Source organism: Apaloderma vittatum, unplaced genomic scaffold, assembly GCF_000703405.1.
Source record: "Apaloderma vittatum isolate BGI_N311 unplaced genomic scaffold, ASM70340v1 scaffold32514, whole genome shotgun sequence".
Taxonomy (NCBI): domain Eukaryota; kingdom Metazoa; phylum Chordata; class Aves; order Trogoniformes; family Trogonidae; genus Apaloderma; species Apaloderma vittatum.
In genome coordinates this window covers 1-16,498 of record NW_009713776.1, presented here as the reverse complement: position 1 = coordinate 16,498, position 16,498 = coordinate 1, and the positions used below count along the sequence as shown (strand labels likewise).

At 44.6% G+C, this 16,498-nt stretch overlaps 1 protein-coding gene across 1 annotated transcript in view; it reads right to left on the bottom strand.

Annotated features, from left to right (window-relative positions):
- Positions 1-16,167, bottom strand: part of LOC104273243 (suppressor of tumorigenicity 7 protein-like) — a gene marked incomplete at its 5' end in the record, with an annotated part of 17,983 nt that extends 1,816 nt beyond the window's left edge. The window contains 13 exons of the mRNA XM_009868499.1: positions 2,099-2,238; positions 4,384-4,476; positions 4,617-4,767; positions 7,293-7,395; positions 7,801-7,873; positions 9,656-9,770; positions 10,330-10,427; positions 10,928-11,082; positions 11,859-11,937; positions 13,474-13,589; positions 14,133-14,187; positions 14,435-14,594; positions 16,085-16,167. Coding sequence (XP_009866801.1) covers positions 2,099-2,238; positions 4,384-4,476; positions 4,617-4,767; positions 7,293-7,395; positions 7,801-7,873; positions 9,656-9,770; positions 10,330-10,427; positions 10,928-11,082; positions 11,859-11,937; positions 13,474-13,589; positions 14,133-14,187; positions 14,435-14,594; positions 16,085-16,167 — 1,421 coding nt within the window. The remainder of the gene's footprint in view (positions 1-2,098; positions 2,239-4,383; positions 4,477-4,616; positions 4,768-7,292; positions 7,396-7,800; positions 7,874-9,655; positions 9,771-10,329; positions 10,428-10,927; positions 11,083-11,858; positions 11,938-13,473; positions 13,590-14,132; positions 14,188-14,434; positions 14,595-16,084) is intronic.
- Positions 16,168-16,498: the final 331 nt, after the last annotated feature.

The window sequence follows — 16,498 nt, the reverse complement described above, 5'->3', positions numbered from 1 at the left end:
TGCCGCCGGTGCCAGCACCCCGCTTGGTGCCGCCGCGCTGTGTACCTTGGAACCAGCCAGCGCTTCATTGTGATTTTTGGCCACTCAGAACGTTTTTAGCAATTTGCCAAGGTTTATCCTGTGATTTATTATGGAGGAAACAAACTCAAGCACTAACAAATGAAAATATGTAAACGCAGCTTCTCGAGGCAATAGAAAGGTATTCGGCTTCCCAAAGCCCTTTGGAGACGTGCAGTTCACTGCAGGTTCAGCTGCTGCAAACAAGTCTGGTTACGGGGCAACTGAAATGTCACCGAAGGAGTCGTATTTTAGTCTCTTAGACATTTACAGCAAAAAATTCCATACACACGGCACCTCCCAGCTGTCATTCCTAAACTCACGTTCTAGATTTGCTGGAAATTCAACAACCCAAAAATTCATCGGAAGTGTATTTCCTATCACTTTTTCGCTAAGGCCAAAGCACTCCAGGTATCTGCCATCTACAACTTTATTATCACAAATCACTATATTAAATAAGTAAAAATGCAGCAGCATGAAAACACACTTGAAATAATAAAATCCACAGGTAAACAAAAAAAAAAATCATTTAGAAAGCTTAAAGCACTGGAATTACCAGAGAGAGTGCTTTATACAGCGTTAGCAGCCACCACAGCACTGCCTAGAGTTCTAATCCTGAAGGAATTACCAATGAAATCGGTAGTGTTAGTTTGATACCGAGTATCATTGCTTCCTGAAAGTTTTCTGAATGTTTCTTACAAATTTTCTTGATCTCAGCCATAAGACTAACTGATAATTAAAATAAGCAAGAATATTAGTCATTAATGACTGGGAGTTAACATTGATTCTATCTAAAACAGAATATTGGAGGGTGGTTATTTCCTTCTAAGCTGTCGTACTCAAGAGATCAGCAGAGAATTCACTTCTTGTCTGCTCATCTCAACGCACGGTCTCCACTTTTACCAGCATGGCACCAGCCCAGCGAGCAGCAAGAACCCTCCGGTCCGTGCCTGTCACCACTGTGACTTGGCTGCTGGAACCAGGACACGCAGGCTTCATCACCTTTCCAGCTGAAGAGACACTATCTGTCCTTTCCTACAGAAAATACGTGAAACAAACCTGCTGCCAAACGACCAACCCCTGGGAGTTTTCCCCGCCTTGGACATGTCACTTGATGTTCAAACTGCTGTCACGCAAAGCCAACTAACTTGTACAAAGTCTTTTTTTTGGTTTGAGAAACCCAGCAGAGAGAACTTCACCAAGCGAGTCTTTGTTAGCATAACATCTGACCTTGTATCTCTCTGGAAATCACACAACTTTGCTAATGCAGCCCTTACAGAATTAATCAAGCAGATAGACCCTAGTTGCTACGAGCCCAGCCAATTATGAGCAGCACTGAAATTTGTCACTGGCATGTCCAACTACATTTTCCAACATAAAGATCAACAGAACCGTGTGGAAATGAGGCCCCGCTCTCAGACCTGCCTGACTTGGACACTGCAGGCTACAGGCACTCGCAAAGCCAACGCTTTTAGGAACTGCGTATTCTTAAGACAGAGAGACTCACCTCCCCGGGCTCTGTTACCTGCCACATTTTAACGCCTTTCGCCCTCTATTTTGATTAGCAAAGCTAGAATAAATGACTCGCTGAGGGTTCAGAGCTCTTTGCTTGCCTCTGCTCTGCTGCACAAGATCCGCAGCTCAACAAAGGCCAAACACCCTGCACGGCTCGGCCCCAGCAGCGGTGAGGGGAAGCTGCGACGTGGTTTCTCCCCCTGCTGAAGCCAGAGCACAGCTTTCTGAGCCTGGGGCAAGACAGCAAGGTTACAGGCAGCAGCAATGCTGACAGATAAGCAAGGAAAAGAAATCTTAAAAAAAGCAGAGCGGAGAGAAGGAAAAAGGAGATGGGCAGTGAAGGCACCCACAGGAACAAACCGCTCAGCAGCAAATTCAGGTGTATTTAAAGCAGCACGAAGAGAGAGAAAATAATTCATGCCCCACAAGCATGAGACTGACTGGAGCCTACTTCACCATGGAGCTCACAACTCCCAAACGTCCCCCAAGTTACCTAAGCAAGGCCCAGGAGAGGGACAACACTTACAGCTTTAGCAAAAACGACCATCAGCTCGGGGAACTGGTGCGTCAGGAGGGCAAGCATGGCCGAGAAGGAGCACAGGCCTGCTGTGAAATGGATGAAAAAGGGAAGTTCCTTCTGCGGGTAAACGGAGACGTCGTGAAATGCTGAAAGGGAAAAAGGAAGAATATTGACATCTGGTAATCAAGGGCAGTTTTCTGAACTGTTTACACAGTCTTGGAACTCGGTTCTAGGCTTTGAGAAGGAGCACGCGCAGACTGAAGACGCCCATGCAGCACGTAATAGAGCCCAGTGCTTAAACTGCTCAGAAAATTTTCCCCTACATTGAATGTTTGTCTTCATTATTAGCAGTCATCACATCCCTCTCTCCCCCATTTTCTTTTTCCCTTGCATGGGCTTTATATTTGAAGCATTTCATCAGGCTTGGGTTTTGGTATCTACTCTCTCACCAGGAGGGAGGGAAGGACTGCAAAACTCGCAGCCTGTCAAAACTACCTGGACCCATTTAAACATTTCAGACGCTTTCAACCCCCCGAAGCATTAATAACGTTACCTGAAGAGAACAGCAGATCTCTCCATCCCCTAAGCAGCCCAGCAAGTACAAAACAACCATCCCATTATATATACATGCAAGGCAGCTCCTTAATAATTTTCAAAGATTTCTGGCTGGTAGGCTACAGTAAATTTTTTCAGAACAGCTGACAGAGTAGACCTCAAAGAAAACAGTACCGGGACTAGGTTATAAATTCTGTACATAGCAGCTCCTTGCAATTTCCAATCTATGGTAACAAAACCAAAAGGCAGCGATTAGACAGGCCAAGGGCTCGCAGATGGAGCTTTCAGCACTCAAGACACTACGACTGGTTACTAGCTGAGGACCTGTTTGGGGAATTTACAGTTACTTACTGGCCCTGAAAATCTGCAGCTCTGACTCCTACCCCATGATTTTAAAGGTTTTTTAATGAAGAAATAAAATAGTTTCTATAGACGTAAGTAATCATGCAGGAAATTAAAATAAATTCAGAAGATGAGGACAACTAAAGATAATTCTGTGCTCACTGCCCTTTGAGAACGGTTACCAGTCAGATGAATACAGGACTTCTGAATCTCTGATTTGGTCAACATTATTTTACACAGATAAATTTAAAAAAACAGTCAAGATTTCTCAAGGAAGTACTGCAATAAAAGTGCTGAGATGATTTTATTTATGGGTAGTTTTATATTTAAAACATAACAGGAATGCGTGACTGATCGTGTTGAAATATCTGCATGTGTTGGTGTTTAATTATGCTGGAAAGTCTACAATTTAGGGTTAGTTGCTAACCAAGGAATTCCTTGTGCAATATCCTGCTTAAGTGAGAAATGAGTAATTTAAAGCAGTCTGGGGGCAAATTTAAATTACACATTTTAAATATAACTTTGGGCTTTTAAATAGAAACGTGTATGTGTAGTTTTCCTTTCCACAGCTGTGGTCTCAGCGGGTCTGCTGGTGCTTTTGCAGTAGCCCTTTCCAGTCCCATGGGACTTAGGTTTCCTCACGATGCAGAAGTGCACTCCCAAAGGAATTCTATTAACATGTGCAATTAACAGTCCAAATCTAGTCTAAACTAATGTTTTCCTAAATAAGGTGAGCGTGGGTCCTAGTGATTTAGTTTGTCTTACCTAAAGCAAAAACCATGGAGGCTCTTAATTGCACAAAGTAATCTTGAAATAACAGCTGCAGAAGACGTAACTTTCCAGCATCAAGGGTTATATGTGTATATATTATATATTAAATACCCACAGGGATAAAAAGCTCCAGGGAGCAGATAAAAACGTGCCAATGAATTAACGACAGAAAGCAACACACCTTCTGTGAAGCTATGGATTAAGCCAGGGCCCTCTGCAAGACCACAGACAGGTCCTGCCTGGTGCCCGAACGCGCGACTGGAACGACAGCTCAGTCCTTGCTGAAAGGCAAGTGCTCCTCTGCAACAGTCTGGCTTCTTTTAAAGGAGCAATTTAAACAACTGATCCAGGCTGTTGTTCTCGAGCTTGGTCTGAAGGCAGCACACACAGGCTTCCCTCTCTGAAGGACTTGCTCTGTTATTACAGAATCAAGCCAACGTTTACCACATGCACATGTCAAGTGCTTCAGGATCGGTTGGGGGGGACATCAACAAATACCTGAATCCCCTTCACAGGAAGCTCAAACTACAGAAAAAATCCCAGGAAGGTAAATACAGCATACCACAAGCTGAACATGTCCTCAGCTGATGTTTTATTATCAGCACTGCTTAGAAACCACTTACTTGGCAACAGTTCTCTGTCCGCTGTTTCTGTGCAGCTCGGGTAGGGATAGAAAAGGTGGCCTTTCTCTAACGGGTACGGGATCATCCGAAATGCTGAGAGAAGAGTGAGCGACATTCGATCAGTATCTAAACCGAGCAATCAGCTTCTCACAAAGAGAAGCAATCCCGTTTCAGGCGAATAAAGGCAGAGAGTCTACTGTGCAGGAAGAAACAAAGTCAGGAGAGACACTTACTGCCTTCCCATGTGCAGTGCAGCAGATTTAGAGCCCCTTCTATCCTCTTCCAGTGCTGGAGGTGAAAAAAAGCATACGCTACTGCCTCGCTGTCCCCTCGCTTCAGGATGTGCTCTGGAGGTAGCACTAAGCTCTTCATTTCTAGTAAATACTGAAAGGAAAAACAGCACGCTTGGTTACATGGGATGTTCCAAAATCTTTAATCGTAAAGCATAAACGATCATTTGAGACATCACTGAGGCCAACACACAACTTCCACCTGTTGAGAAAGAGCCCATCCCCACCCAGGGCAGCCAGCCTGCACCCCTCTGGGGAGTGAAAAGCAGCCAAACAAGTAACTGTGCATGACACTTAAACTGGGGTTTTCACACACCAAGTATAAGGAAAAAAAAACAAAACAGAACATCTTCAAAAATAAAAATACATTCTTGCGGAATGTGCAAAAAGCGTACCACCACCGCTATACTACCAAGTTTAGGCTAACAAAAAAACCAAGCCAACATTTTTTTTTGCTCCTCATTTCATCACTGAAAGTTTCAATGTAGGTGGCGGAGTTCTTGTTGGCTCTCAAGTGTGAGTTGCAAACCATCAAGTGTCAGTATGCTAACCAAAGGAAGAATTACAAACCAAACCCAGGGAAATCTGGTTTTAATGTGGTTTTGCTGGATGACCACAAAGTATCTCTGATTTCAGATTTTTTCGATTTCAGCCTTCTCCCTACACCAGTGGAGTATCTGATGCAGAGCACAGAAGGGTCAAAGAGCACAAGGATTAATCATTTTCCATTTTCCTTGAAACACAGGACATGCAATTTTGTTTTCTCATGGTGCATTAAAAAAGACAGGTATTCATTTGAACTTAGCTTTTAAAGCAGATGAGTAATTTTTACAAGAATGAAATGACAGTTTCAGCTCTAGCCTCTACCTGTGAGTTGTCCTCCCCTGGCATATAGTGTCGCATCCAATAACAGCCAAAGCTAATCCACACCTTTGATCAACGTAGCCGGCAATTCCTTTCACTGTCTCCCAAAGTGTAAGAATGCAGCTAACTCGCCGATTTATTTCAGCAGATGCCACAAACTATGAGATTATTTACTAATCCCGTTTGAGGACTTAACTTTTCCCATTCAGATTCTTGAAGGAATGTAGGAGGGGTTGTGCCCCGGCCAAATAAAGCACATTTACTGCCTGGCTAGGTCCTTCTCCGAGTGCCTTGGGCCTACGCTCCGGAGGGTAATATTCTTGCTAATCCTCCCTAATCCTCTTCGATTTTTTTTCCCCCCCAATTTTTTTTTTTAAACACAGTAAAGGATCACTCACACAGGGGCTGCTGTGGGAAAACGGTCTCAAATATCTGACCCCTGACCTGACTCCTCACGCGCTGCGCAGCGCCCAACAGCGAGGGCGGCACCAGCGGGGTAGCCCCACCGCGCGTCCGTGGGACGGCTGTTCCCTACGGCACCAAACGTGGTCACAGAGCCCTAATTTAAATGGCTTCCAAGTGCCGTTTTTCTAAAATAAAACTCCTTCCTAATTTTCCAAACCAAACCCACTCTTGTGAAAGCATAACTCAAAGAGACGCAAACGTTATTTTATTTTCCTTGTGCAAAACGCAGTTACATGCAAAGACAACCGCTTGCATGAGATGCAAGAATGAAGGGATTTCTACTTTACGCACTCGTTTATTTTCAGCCCATGGGACAGACAAGACTGCAAATTCCAAACCCCGATTCCTCCCCGGCAACCCAAGGAGAAAGCTGCTGCACTCGTCTGCGCCCTCGTTCACTTGTTTGCAGGGACTGAGCATCTCGGAGCCCTGAACAACGAACACCAATGAAATTCTGCCCTGTCATCTCACAAATCGGTGTTTCAAGGCAATACTGTAATTAAAAAAAATCATGAAGAAGGCTGGATGGACACACAGTGACAGGAGAAGATTGAATTAATGCGACCTGCAATCAGTTTCCGTGGCTGGCTGCAGGACTAAAGGACACATTTTGCAAACAGCCTGGCTGAAATGCTATCTAACTTCTTTACAAAGGTACGTGAGGCTCCTGAAATAACTGAAGGATACACAAAATAAAAGAACTTTTAGGTAATGATAATGCGTTATAATCTTCTTCCCCTAAAGGCAGAGGCTAAAGCAAAATCTGTCTGAGACTGTCTGAAATGAACTTGCTGCGCTCTTGATCAGTCATGCAAACAAGCAGCAATTTCTGCCAGCAATTAGCTCTCTGGGTGCACATTCTATTGGATTGGACAGGCAGACAGAGCCCAGCGGCCGGATAATTCGAGCCTTCACAGCCACAGCCACCGGGACTCCACGATCATTTGCAGAGGATTAGGCCCAGCGCTAAGCCAGCCTTCTGCAGTCAAGGTCCCAAACCGAAAGCAGCACCAGCTCTGGGACAGGGAAAAGCAGCGCAAGGTTTTCCTTTCGCCCAGCGCTCGGTGCAGTCTGACTCTCGGCCATCATCACCTGTTGCAAACAACTAATTCTGGCCACAAACATTACGACTTAAGCCCTAGTGGGTTTAACAACTCAAAGGCTGGAGTTATAACCAACTTCCAGAAAACATGGCGCTAGAAAGGCTCCAGTAACAAGGGGACAACATAAAACATGACTTTTTTCAGAAGACAGTAAAAAGTGGTCCAATAGGAAATAAAATCCTCTTACCTTTGGAACATGAGGGTTAAACTCCACAGCTCTGTGAATTGCTTCCACAGCGTTGATTTCTGCTGTACTAAGCCCTCTTTTGGAGGCAGTTTCTGGGGAGAATCTGAAGGGAAAAACTCACACTGACCAAAAGCAATAAATAATAAATGCTAACCGGGTGTCAAGTGAAATGCCAACATCAACTGCCCCAGACATCCTGCACCCAACCCACAGAACAACCAATCGCTGAACAACACAAGCGAGATACTGAAAATTATTTGATACCAAAGCACACGGGGGTACAGGGCTCCCAAAAACATCTTCACCCCATTCACTTCATGGATGCTTCAAAGAAACTTCAACCTGCATTTAACTACACACACATGTATCTACGGAAACAGAAATAATAAACCTAACTTGCTTTTAGAAATAGAACTGTTACATACTAGATCTAGACCTCTAATTCGTGTTTTACAGCACAGCCCAAGATTAGCAACAAACCACCGTTTTCACAACCGTGCTTGCTCACCTTTCTGAAACAGCTCTGGCTTTTAGCAGGGCTGCTGTGTAACAGATCGCTGCTGATTTTGGAAGACTGATATCTACGATAAAACAAAATAATTAAGCTGTAAGATTCCTAAGGCAAGACAAACATTTTCAGCCCACATCCTTTAAGCTTACAGATATCTACTTGGGTGTACCAGACAATGAATGTAACATCTGGAACATTTCAGCTACGATTAGAAACTCTGAATTTCTTTGCACAGTCTTCTGTCTGGTCACCAGTCAGCCGCGGATTAAAAACTCACAGTTGTAGTGAAGTGGTAAAGAGTAATTTTTTCTTCTAAACATACCAAGAGACCGACACTGAATTCAAAGAGATCCACATATGTAACTCCACACTTGAGAACAGTGTACTTCTGTATTAACCCATGAAGGTTTAAAACAAGCTTCTAATCTTTACCTAATTTTGCAACTGCACACACACCCAGAGTTTTATATGAGGCCGAAAGAGTGACTGACTAGAAGCTGACCGAAAAAGATCACACTACAGACAGGCAGACAGACTTTAACGAAAATGCAACTTCAACTATTTCCCAGCTCCACAGGGAAAAATTCTTTTAGTTGTAGGTTTTGTAGAACATCCGAGGCCAAGTTTGAGCTGACAATTACAGATTAGAAGGTTAACACTCCACAGTACAAGTTTACTTTAAAAGCAGACAAAGTCTGGGGTCTAATTCCCAAGTACCATGTTGTGTATAGTCAGATGGCTCTTGCTTTTTTTGTAAATCCCATCCTGGGCTTGTCCATCACTTAATAGAAGTCTGGCTGTCGTGTCAAGCAAAACACAGGGGCGCTACAGAGAGTTTGAAGCTCACACTCGTTTTTCCAGATGCTGAGAAAAAAATCAGCAACGCTTTAAGAAAGCGTCACCATTCCTGATGTTAACAAAAAGAAGCACCAGGAGAAGAGCAAACAGCTTTCTTAATTTACTAAGAGCCCACATAGAAGAACGCAGATGGTGGAAGCCACAGGAGCAGGCTGCAAGGATGGCCGTGCGCAAGGGGCACGGCATTTGGGCAAGAATATCACACTTTTGATTCCCTGAATCACTGAAGAACAGACACGAGGGAACACACTGGCTTCTCGAGGGCAGAGAACGATTGCCACAAACCCTGCTTCCGCGTCCCCCTGCTCGCAGGTGATTGAAGGGACAGCTTCGACAGCTGCCCACTGTGATGTGGGCATTATCTAGGTGGCAAAACACTAGTAAGTGTGCATTTTATTAACCGTTATCTAGACTTGCACAACACTTGAAACATATTAGTTGAGGTGGAAAGTGAAGGCAAAGGATGGCCAGTTAACGGCCCAAAGCTCCTCATCACTGGCACGGAGAATGCTTCCGCGCTGCTAATCCCCGGCGAGCAACCTCGGTACTACAGAATCACGAGGCCAAGTCTGCAAGATGACAGAAGGAAAAACTACCTTTTCCATCTCATTTACATCAACTACTTAGGGGCATATGTGCTGACTGAAAAACGCTGATGAATTTAGGCATAACCAGGGATGCAGAAGAGATTAAAAAATTAAAATAATCCTTGAATTGAAGCAAAGCGAGCTCCAAGGTTTCTTTACAGATTAGAAGTAACTTCGAAACATAAAAAGTAATTTGTATGCAATTTAGCTTGCCTGGATTCGACCTCATCATTCAAAAGAAAAACCCTGACTTACACTCTGGAAGGGCCCACTTGTTGCCGCCAAAGGGAACGCAGCCGACCAGCTGGGATCGCGGGCAGACAGCTGCTGCTGGCCAGGCTCACCCTGCCCACCTCACTCACACTCAGACAACAGCCCCAGTATCTCCCAGCAGGCAGATCTCTTACCGTCGTACTTGGCTAGAACCGCCTGGACATCTGCGTAAGCCTGTAACTCCAGCAGCGCCTCCAGAAGGTTCTCATGAATATTCAGCATGCTGAGAAGTGGAAACTCTTTCATCAGCTGCAAGTCAGGAAAGAGAAATAAATCAAGCACATAGAGAATTGCTCTCAAATCCCTGAAATCCGTAGAAATCAGTACAATAATTAAAGTTATCGCAGTGTTCTCCTCTTTCACAGTGGCAGAAGCTGGCACGTAAGCAGTGTGCACAGAATGGCATCATTTTTACCTTTCTGCCCTAGACCCACCTACTGGGATAAAAGCTGCTGAGGTTCATAAAACGCGCCCTCAGCCCAAATTTGCACAACTCCCACCGTGAGCTGGTTTGGTCAGTAATATTTTCCTAGGGGCAAGTGAAAGAAGAATGGTGATGAAATCTGAAGTTGGCTATTTTGACAAGTCAGTCACTGAGTCAAGCAGGAAGCAAAGCTCACAACAGAACTGAGAAGGTACATATATGAATCAAAAAAAAGTTCTGAAAAAGACATGAATCATGATAGGCAAGTTTCCTTGGAAAATAATTCTATTAGATTAATTATGACGCCTAGAAAGGAACATTAAACCATTCACTAGGATAATGTCACTGAAAACAAGAGTTGCTCTCTTTTTTATTTTTACTTACATCTCTCATCATTTTTACTGCTTCTCGTATTCTTCCCAGTTTCCTTGCACACATGGCTAGTCTCCTTTTCACATATACCAATACATTGGTGTCTCTTCCTGATTACAAAGACACACAAAAAAATTAGTCCAGCACTTTCAATCCTTACCTCTCCTTCCCTTTCCCTCAAAAAAATCCCACAAAACACCAAACCCAGTAAAAATCCCACCACCTTTCTCCTACCCACACATAAAAGCATAAAACCATTACTACTGCTGTCCCAACCTAGACTCATCTAGACCAACGCTAGCAACCTTAAAAATGACCTGAAAAATCCTGGGTTTTTTCCAAAATGTTGGGCAGAATACAAGAAGGTGCTACTGATTCACACCAATTGCTTCATTAGGCTGCTTTGCTTCTCCACACCCGAAGCAACAACGTCCTGAGCCTCGGTCAGACAGCCCAGGACAGCCCCTCAGCGCAGGTGCCACAAGCACGGCTGGAACAGCAGGAACCGCCTCCCTGCCTTGGGAATCCAACCAGAACCACTACTGACAGCTTTAGTCCCACATTTCTGCTCAAACAAAACCCAGAGTTTACATGATTCAGGAGTCCTTACTCAGCTGTGCTTCATGCTGGGGGCTTTGGGCATGGCAGTTCTGAGACTTCCTGTAAATCATTTCTCCTGCTTTCAGAGCCTGCTTGAAATACTTCTCAGCATCTACAATAGTTGTTGCTTCTTCCTCAGCCAGGAGGACATATGCAGTGGCACAGCTGCAATAAAGGAAAAAAAAAAATCACTAATTATTCCAAGGGGCAGAGTTTACTATGTTAAATAAGTGTTAAAAGCATTAGAAATGGGCGGTCTTCACTTATGTTTAAAATCTAAGCACTGACAACATAACTACCAAAACACTGACTTGAGTTCAGCTGGTGAGTGCCAGGGAAACAGGAACCTTTTCCATTTTACAGAACACACACACACATTTGGAGAAAGAACAAAAGAAAGAATTGGAACTGCGAGTCAATATTTTCCTTGAAGTATTAAAAATGCTCTGGCAATTGTCTGGAGAGGCGTTTTCTGTTTGCTTTGCTTTTTTAAAACCAGGAGGAAGACGTTTTACACAAAACCAGGGAGACTACAAAGCAAAAGGGGCCACGGAAGTGCGTGAAATTCTTTGGTTTGGGTGAGAAGACTATTTTTAAATCCCTTGGGGGAGTGGCACCTGCGAGCTCCAAATACAGTATCACCACAATGTGCCATTTGGACTCTTCCACACCTGAACAAAACTTCTCATTTGTTATTGCTACCGATACAAAGATTTTTTTAAAAAAATCCTTCCCAAAGGAGAACAAAAGCCATTTTTTTATAGAACAGCTCAACACTTCATCACAACTGACAACGCCATGTGCAGTTCTCAGTCACCAAAGTCCCCTATTTGGAACTTTGCTAAAAGTAAATGATTAGAAGCAGAAGGTGACAGCCTGCTCGGCATCACTGCATCTCTCACACCAGAAATACAGCAATTGAGCTCATCCTCTGAACTTACTCATTGTTCAACTCCAAAGCTTGATACGCTGCTTTAATCCGGGCTTGGGGGTTTCTCTCTCGCCATGCTTTCTGCATAACTGGTACAAAAACAGGGAAAGGCCGGTGAGGGACAGAGACACAGGCGGAAAAGCTGGGAGCTGCCCAGGCCTCAGCTCCACATGAACACTCTCTTCCACTGGCAAATTCCTGTTTGCTAGAGGGTTGTTAGAGGGAAGCGTTTTAATTCCAGCGTTTCTACAACAACCAGCAGAATCTTGCAACTTCTCATCAAGTCCCAAATTTCATTTAAGAAAGCAACACCGCCAGGAAGATTATTCACTGACCATTGAAGACCTCCTACGCTGAGGAGCACGGGCAGCTTACATAACCAGGCAGATGTACAGTTTCTAAATTGCTACAGATTTTTGAAACATCTTCCAAGACATGCCAAAAGCTTGGCAGAAGCAACTGATAAACACAGGTTCTTGCACAGACCTGCACAGAATTTTAACCGAAGCTTTCAAACAGCGCTTCAAAGAAAACAATGCCAGAGAAAGCTGTGCCTTGCACGCACCTAAGGCTCATACTTAAATACCTCAGGCAACTACCAGATCATAAAGGGTTAAACAATTTCGCTTTAAATTTACAAAGCTCGTTCGGGTGGCATAACATGACAAAGGCAGTTCAAGACATCCTGCCTTGTTAGACAGTGTTCCAGGAAACGATTTTCATCCATTCGGAGGGGTCGCCCGAATTACAACTCGTCTGCACAGATGCGGTCCCACAGGGAGCGCGCAGGGTCGCTGCAAGGGCTCTCGGCTCCTCCCCGCTGCGCTTCCCTTGAAAACGCCAAATTGAAAAGCAACTTCTAGCAAAAGAGAAACAACATACTTGGAGCCACCATCTTCTGTGCAGAGCTAAGAGCTTCCACACCAAAGAACAGCTCTGACAGAATCCAAACCTTCCACTCACGGAGTTAGGTATCTGGCCTATCTCAAGTACGATAAGAAAACCGAAGGATCTATACATGTTTCTTTTGGAACAAAACCTTCTACTGTCCAGCAAGAATAACGTGGAAAAACGTTTGAGTTTTCTTTTGGAAACAAAATATTAGTCTTGGCTTAGCAAGCGAGACAATGCACTCCTTTCTGTGAAACAAAAACACATCGTTCACATCAAGCATGTCAGGGCCAGCCGACAGGGAACGCTTCCGGAACGTGACAAATGGACAATAGCTCGCGCTCGGCCTGACAATAACCAGGTAGGGAACGTTTTCTGCACTGAACATGTGGAACAACGAACAAAATCTGGCGCTGTGCTATTCATTACTAAGGTTTAAATGAGACCACATCCTTGGCTGTTGAGAATACAATCCAGGTTTTCAGTATCGTGCTGCTAATTATTTGAAAAGCGTGAGATCTTAAAACACGTCAGGATGCTGACAGCCTCAGAGTTAGTAGAGAAAGCACGTGTAAAAAACCATCTTCTCGCTAAATACATCTATTAAACCTCCTTATGAGAAAGGTTATTGTTTTGCAAAACATTTGACGTGACACCTTGCACCACCGTGAAGCGTATGGAAACCCCCCACTGGCCCCTCGACAGTCACACCCCGCACCCTGCGACCCCGGTACCTGTGTCCGAGGGCCGGAGGGCGTCTGTGTCACACGTGAAAAAGTTCTGATGATCTTGAGCAGACAAATTCATGTCATAGTACGTAAGAGGCTCCTTCCCCGTCACCCACATGTATCTTTAAGGGGAGAAATACCAGTCAGAGGCACTCTCAGTGAACAGCCACGCCGACACCAAGGGGGACGTCTGATGTGCCCGGCAGCTGAGGCCAGTGCTGAACGGTTCTATTCAAAGACTGCAGCTACTAACCACAAGTTACAAGTACTACTGGACCATAACCCATACAGGCTGTAAAGCTCCATAAAACCTGGGAACAGGCTTCCTAGGAAGCAGCCTTTCCTATGAAATAACACAGAGAGACTTACAATACAGCCCTATCAGTTTAGTAAAAGAGAGTTTAGGTTCAGGCTCACTGTCTCAAGCTCTGACTAAAGTTTTTCTCCTGCTTTACTCTTAAAAAGCCTGATGATGTTACCGTAATATTTGCATTCCTAACACTGAAACTGCCAAAGCTTGGAGAGATGATTGGCATCAATCACCCCCATAACCTTGCAGGTCTCGGCTGTCTCCTGACAGTACTAGTGCAAGCTCTGTGAAGAAGTCACGTGTATGTCCCTGGTTAATTTTAAAGACACGCAATGGAAACGGAGATATTTAATACCTGCTATACTCTGCCCCTCTGAAAAGATTGAGAGGATTTCTCCACACTTTGCACTCTGGGGGAAAAAAAAAAAAAAGTACTTTTAAAATTAAGGACACAGGAAATACTACCTTGACTTTAAAATGCAGCAATGCAAATGCAGTTGTACTTTCAAAAGCCGTTTTCATTTTATGGTTACACAACCTGAGCACAGTCATACAATCTTTTTCATAAATGCAGAGGCTAAGCCATTTAAAAGCCAGTCCACGCAAACCGGTGGCCTCACAGCACAAGGAAAGCTGCAGGGAGCCGGGGACAATCACCTGGCATGCTCTGCCTGCTCGGCTCACTCTCCCCGGCCGAGAAGGCGGCTGGGGCGGGGGGGCTGTTCTCCACGCCGCCGATGAGGGGCCTCAGGTGACTCACAGAAACCTGCTCAATGAAGGACGTGCCGTATTTTCGGAAATGCCACCACTCAAACACCTGTCACGGGGAGGAAAAAGCACCAGGAGTCTCTCTAGGCAACACCTTTCCAACATAAACATCAGAGACAGAAGAGCCAGTTGTTCACAGCCAGCACATCCTCCTGCAAAGGACCAGACAGAACTTATCTACACACAAATTAACGCTGGTGATTTGGTTTGGCCTGTCCTGTCCTGCAGGATCACACACATAACATGAAAAAGATTGAAACAAATTTTAGAACTTCTAAACACTTTCAAACAGTGCCTGCACAGGGAACCTGCACAGAGACCAGAACCTCAGGACAGGTGCAGCTTTTTAATTTCACAAAAATAATATAAAATAATACAACACAAGACAGACAGTTAGGCTGACATGTTCTGTCATTCAGAAAAGTCCAAAGAGAAAAGGCTGAATTGGCAGAAATCAAGGTCACTTTGGGTCAAAATCTCACCATCTCTCTCTCTGAAGATATTAAAAATACCTGCGTGTCACAAGGCCCCGAGCACGATGCCACACAGTCAGCCCTGGATCAACCTACCCGAGTACTTTCATTATTGCGCAGAAGGATGTGATGTTTGGACAAAGAGAGCTCTTTGGTAAGAAGCGTTACTACAAATGGCAGCTGGTCAATAACCGCTTTTTTCTCTTAGGAGCAACCTACGCAAAACGTCTCACAAGCGGAATCCATCCCCTTCTAGGCTTTCCTTAAATCCTTCAATCGGGACCCAAGCAACATTACTTAGAGCAAACAGTTTTTCTGACACATAAATAAGATTTCTTTTTTTTTTTTGGTGCCTACAAAAAGTCACCCATGAAACAGATTTTGCGCATTCTGGCAAACGGGTTTAACTGATGAGAAGAGGCATTTTCTGTATCTTTTAACACTGAAAATAAAGATTAACTCAGAAGATTTGTATGTAGTGCCACATTCTGCATCAGTTAGATGATCCTCAGTGCAGAACCCGCTGCAGCAGCAGAACTGGGGGTGCAGGTGTGCCCCACTCGCTTCACGCAAAGTCAGGCCTGTCCGTGTGCTCCTCCCTCTGAGGCCGAGCTCAATCACCGGCCCATCTGCTCACCAAAGCTGGTGAGAGAGGAGGACACGAGCACAAAAGCTGCCCCCCAAATTACCAGCTAAACCCTTAACCACCTTGTTTAGAAGGGATTCAGAAACCAAATCGCGGTGTTTTCTGAGAAGTCTGCAGAGTTTATAGGTATATTTTGCATTTCTAATGAAGCTATGTGCAGGCACACATATATGGATACGTACATATGGGCAGGTACCTCCTTAGGGCGAGCCCGAGTTTCTAAAACAGGTACAAGTTATTTTCCTTAGACACCCCACATATAGCAAGAGCAGGTACAACAACATCAGAGAAGATCCTAAACGACAAGTTCCTTCCTAGTGCAAAGGCACCCTCTAGAGTCCGACCAAGAAAAGCCGATTCCATTTACCCCTGGTGACAGCATCTCACAGGTGTTTAAAAGAATAAGAGTGGACTACTTACAAATATCAGTCCAGATATAAAAGACGAAGTCACTGTAAGGGCAAAGTAGAATTTCGGAGTCAAAGTGCTTAAGAACACAGTCACTGTTAAGAGAAACAAAACCGAAGGGTTAAACAGCAGAACTCAAAGACACAAACAGCTTTTTCTTAACCACCACCACATGAAATGTTATGCCAGCATGCAGCACAAGGCAGAGCTGGCAGCTCCACAGATGGTGCTACTTTTAGGCAGACTCCCTTCCATTGCACCATTTTCTGTTCATAAACACCTGTGACAGCGAATGAGGTGACAGACACAACCCACAAAACTCGGTGTAACTTTCTCCCACAAAGCTGCCAACGGCTTCAGCCACGCCACGGCTGGTGCCCGCAACGTCTTGCGTGGTTTTCACCTAAACCGGCGAGGCGCTGCTCC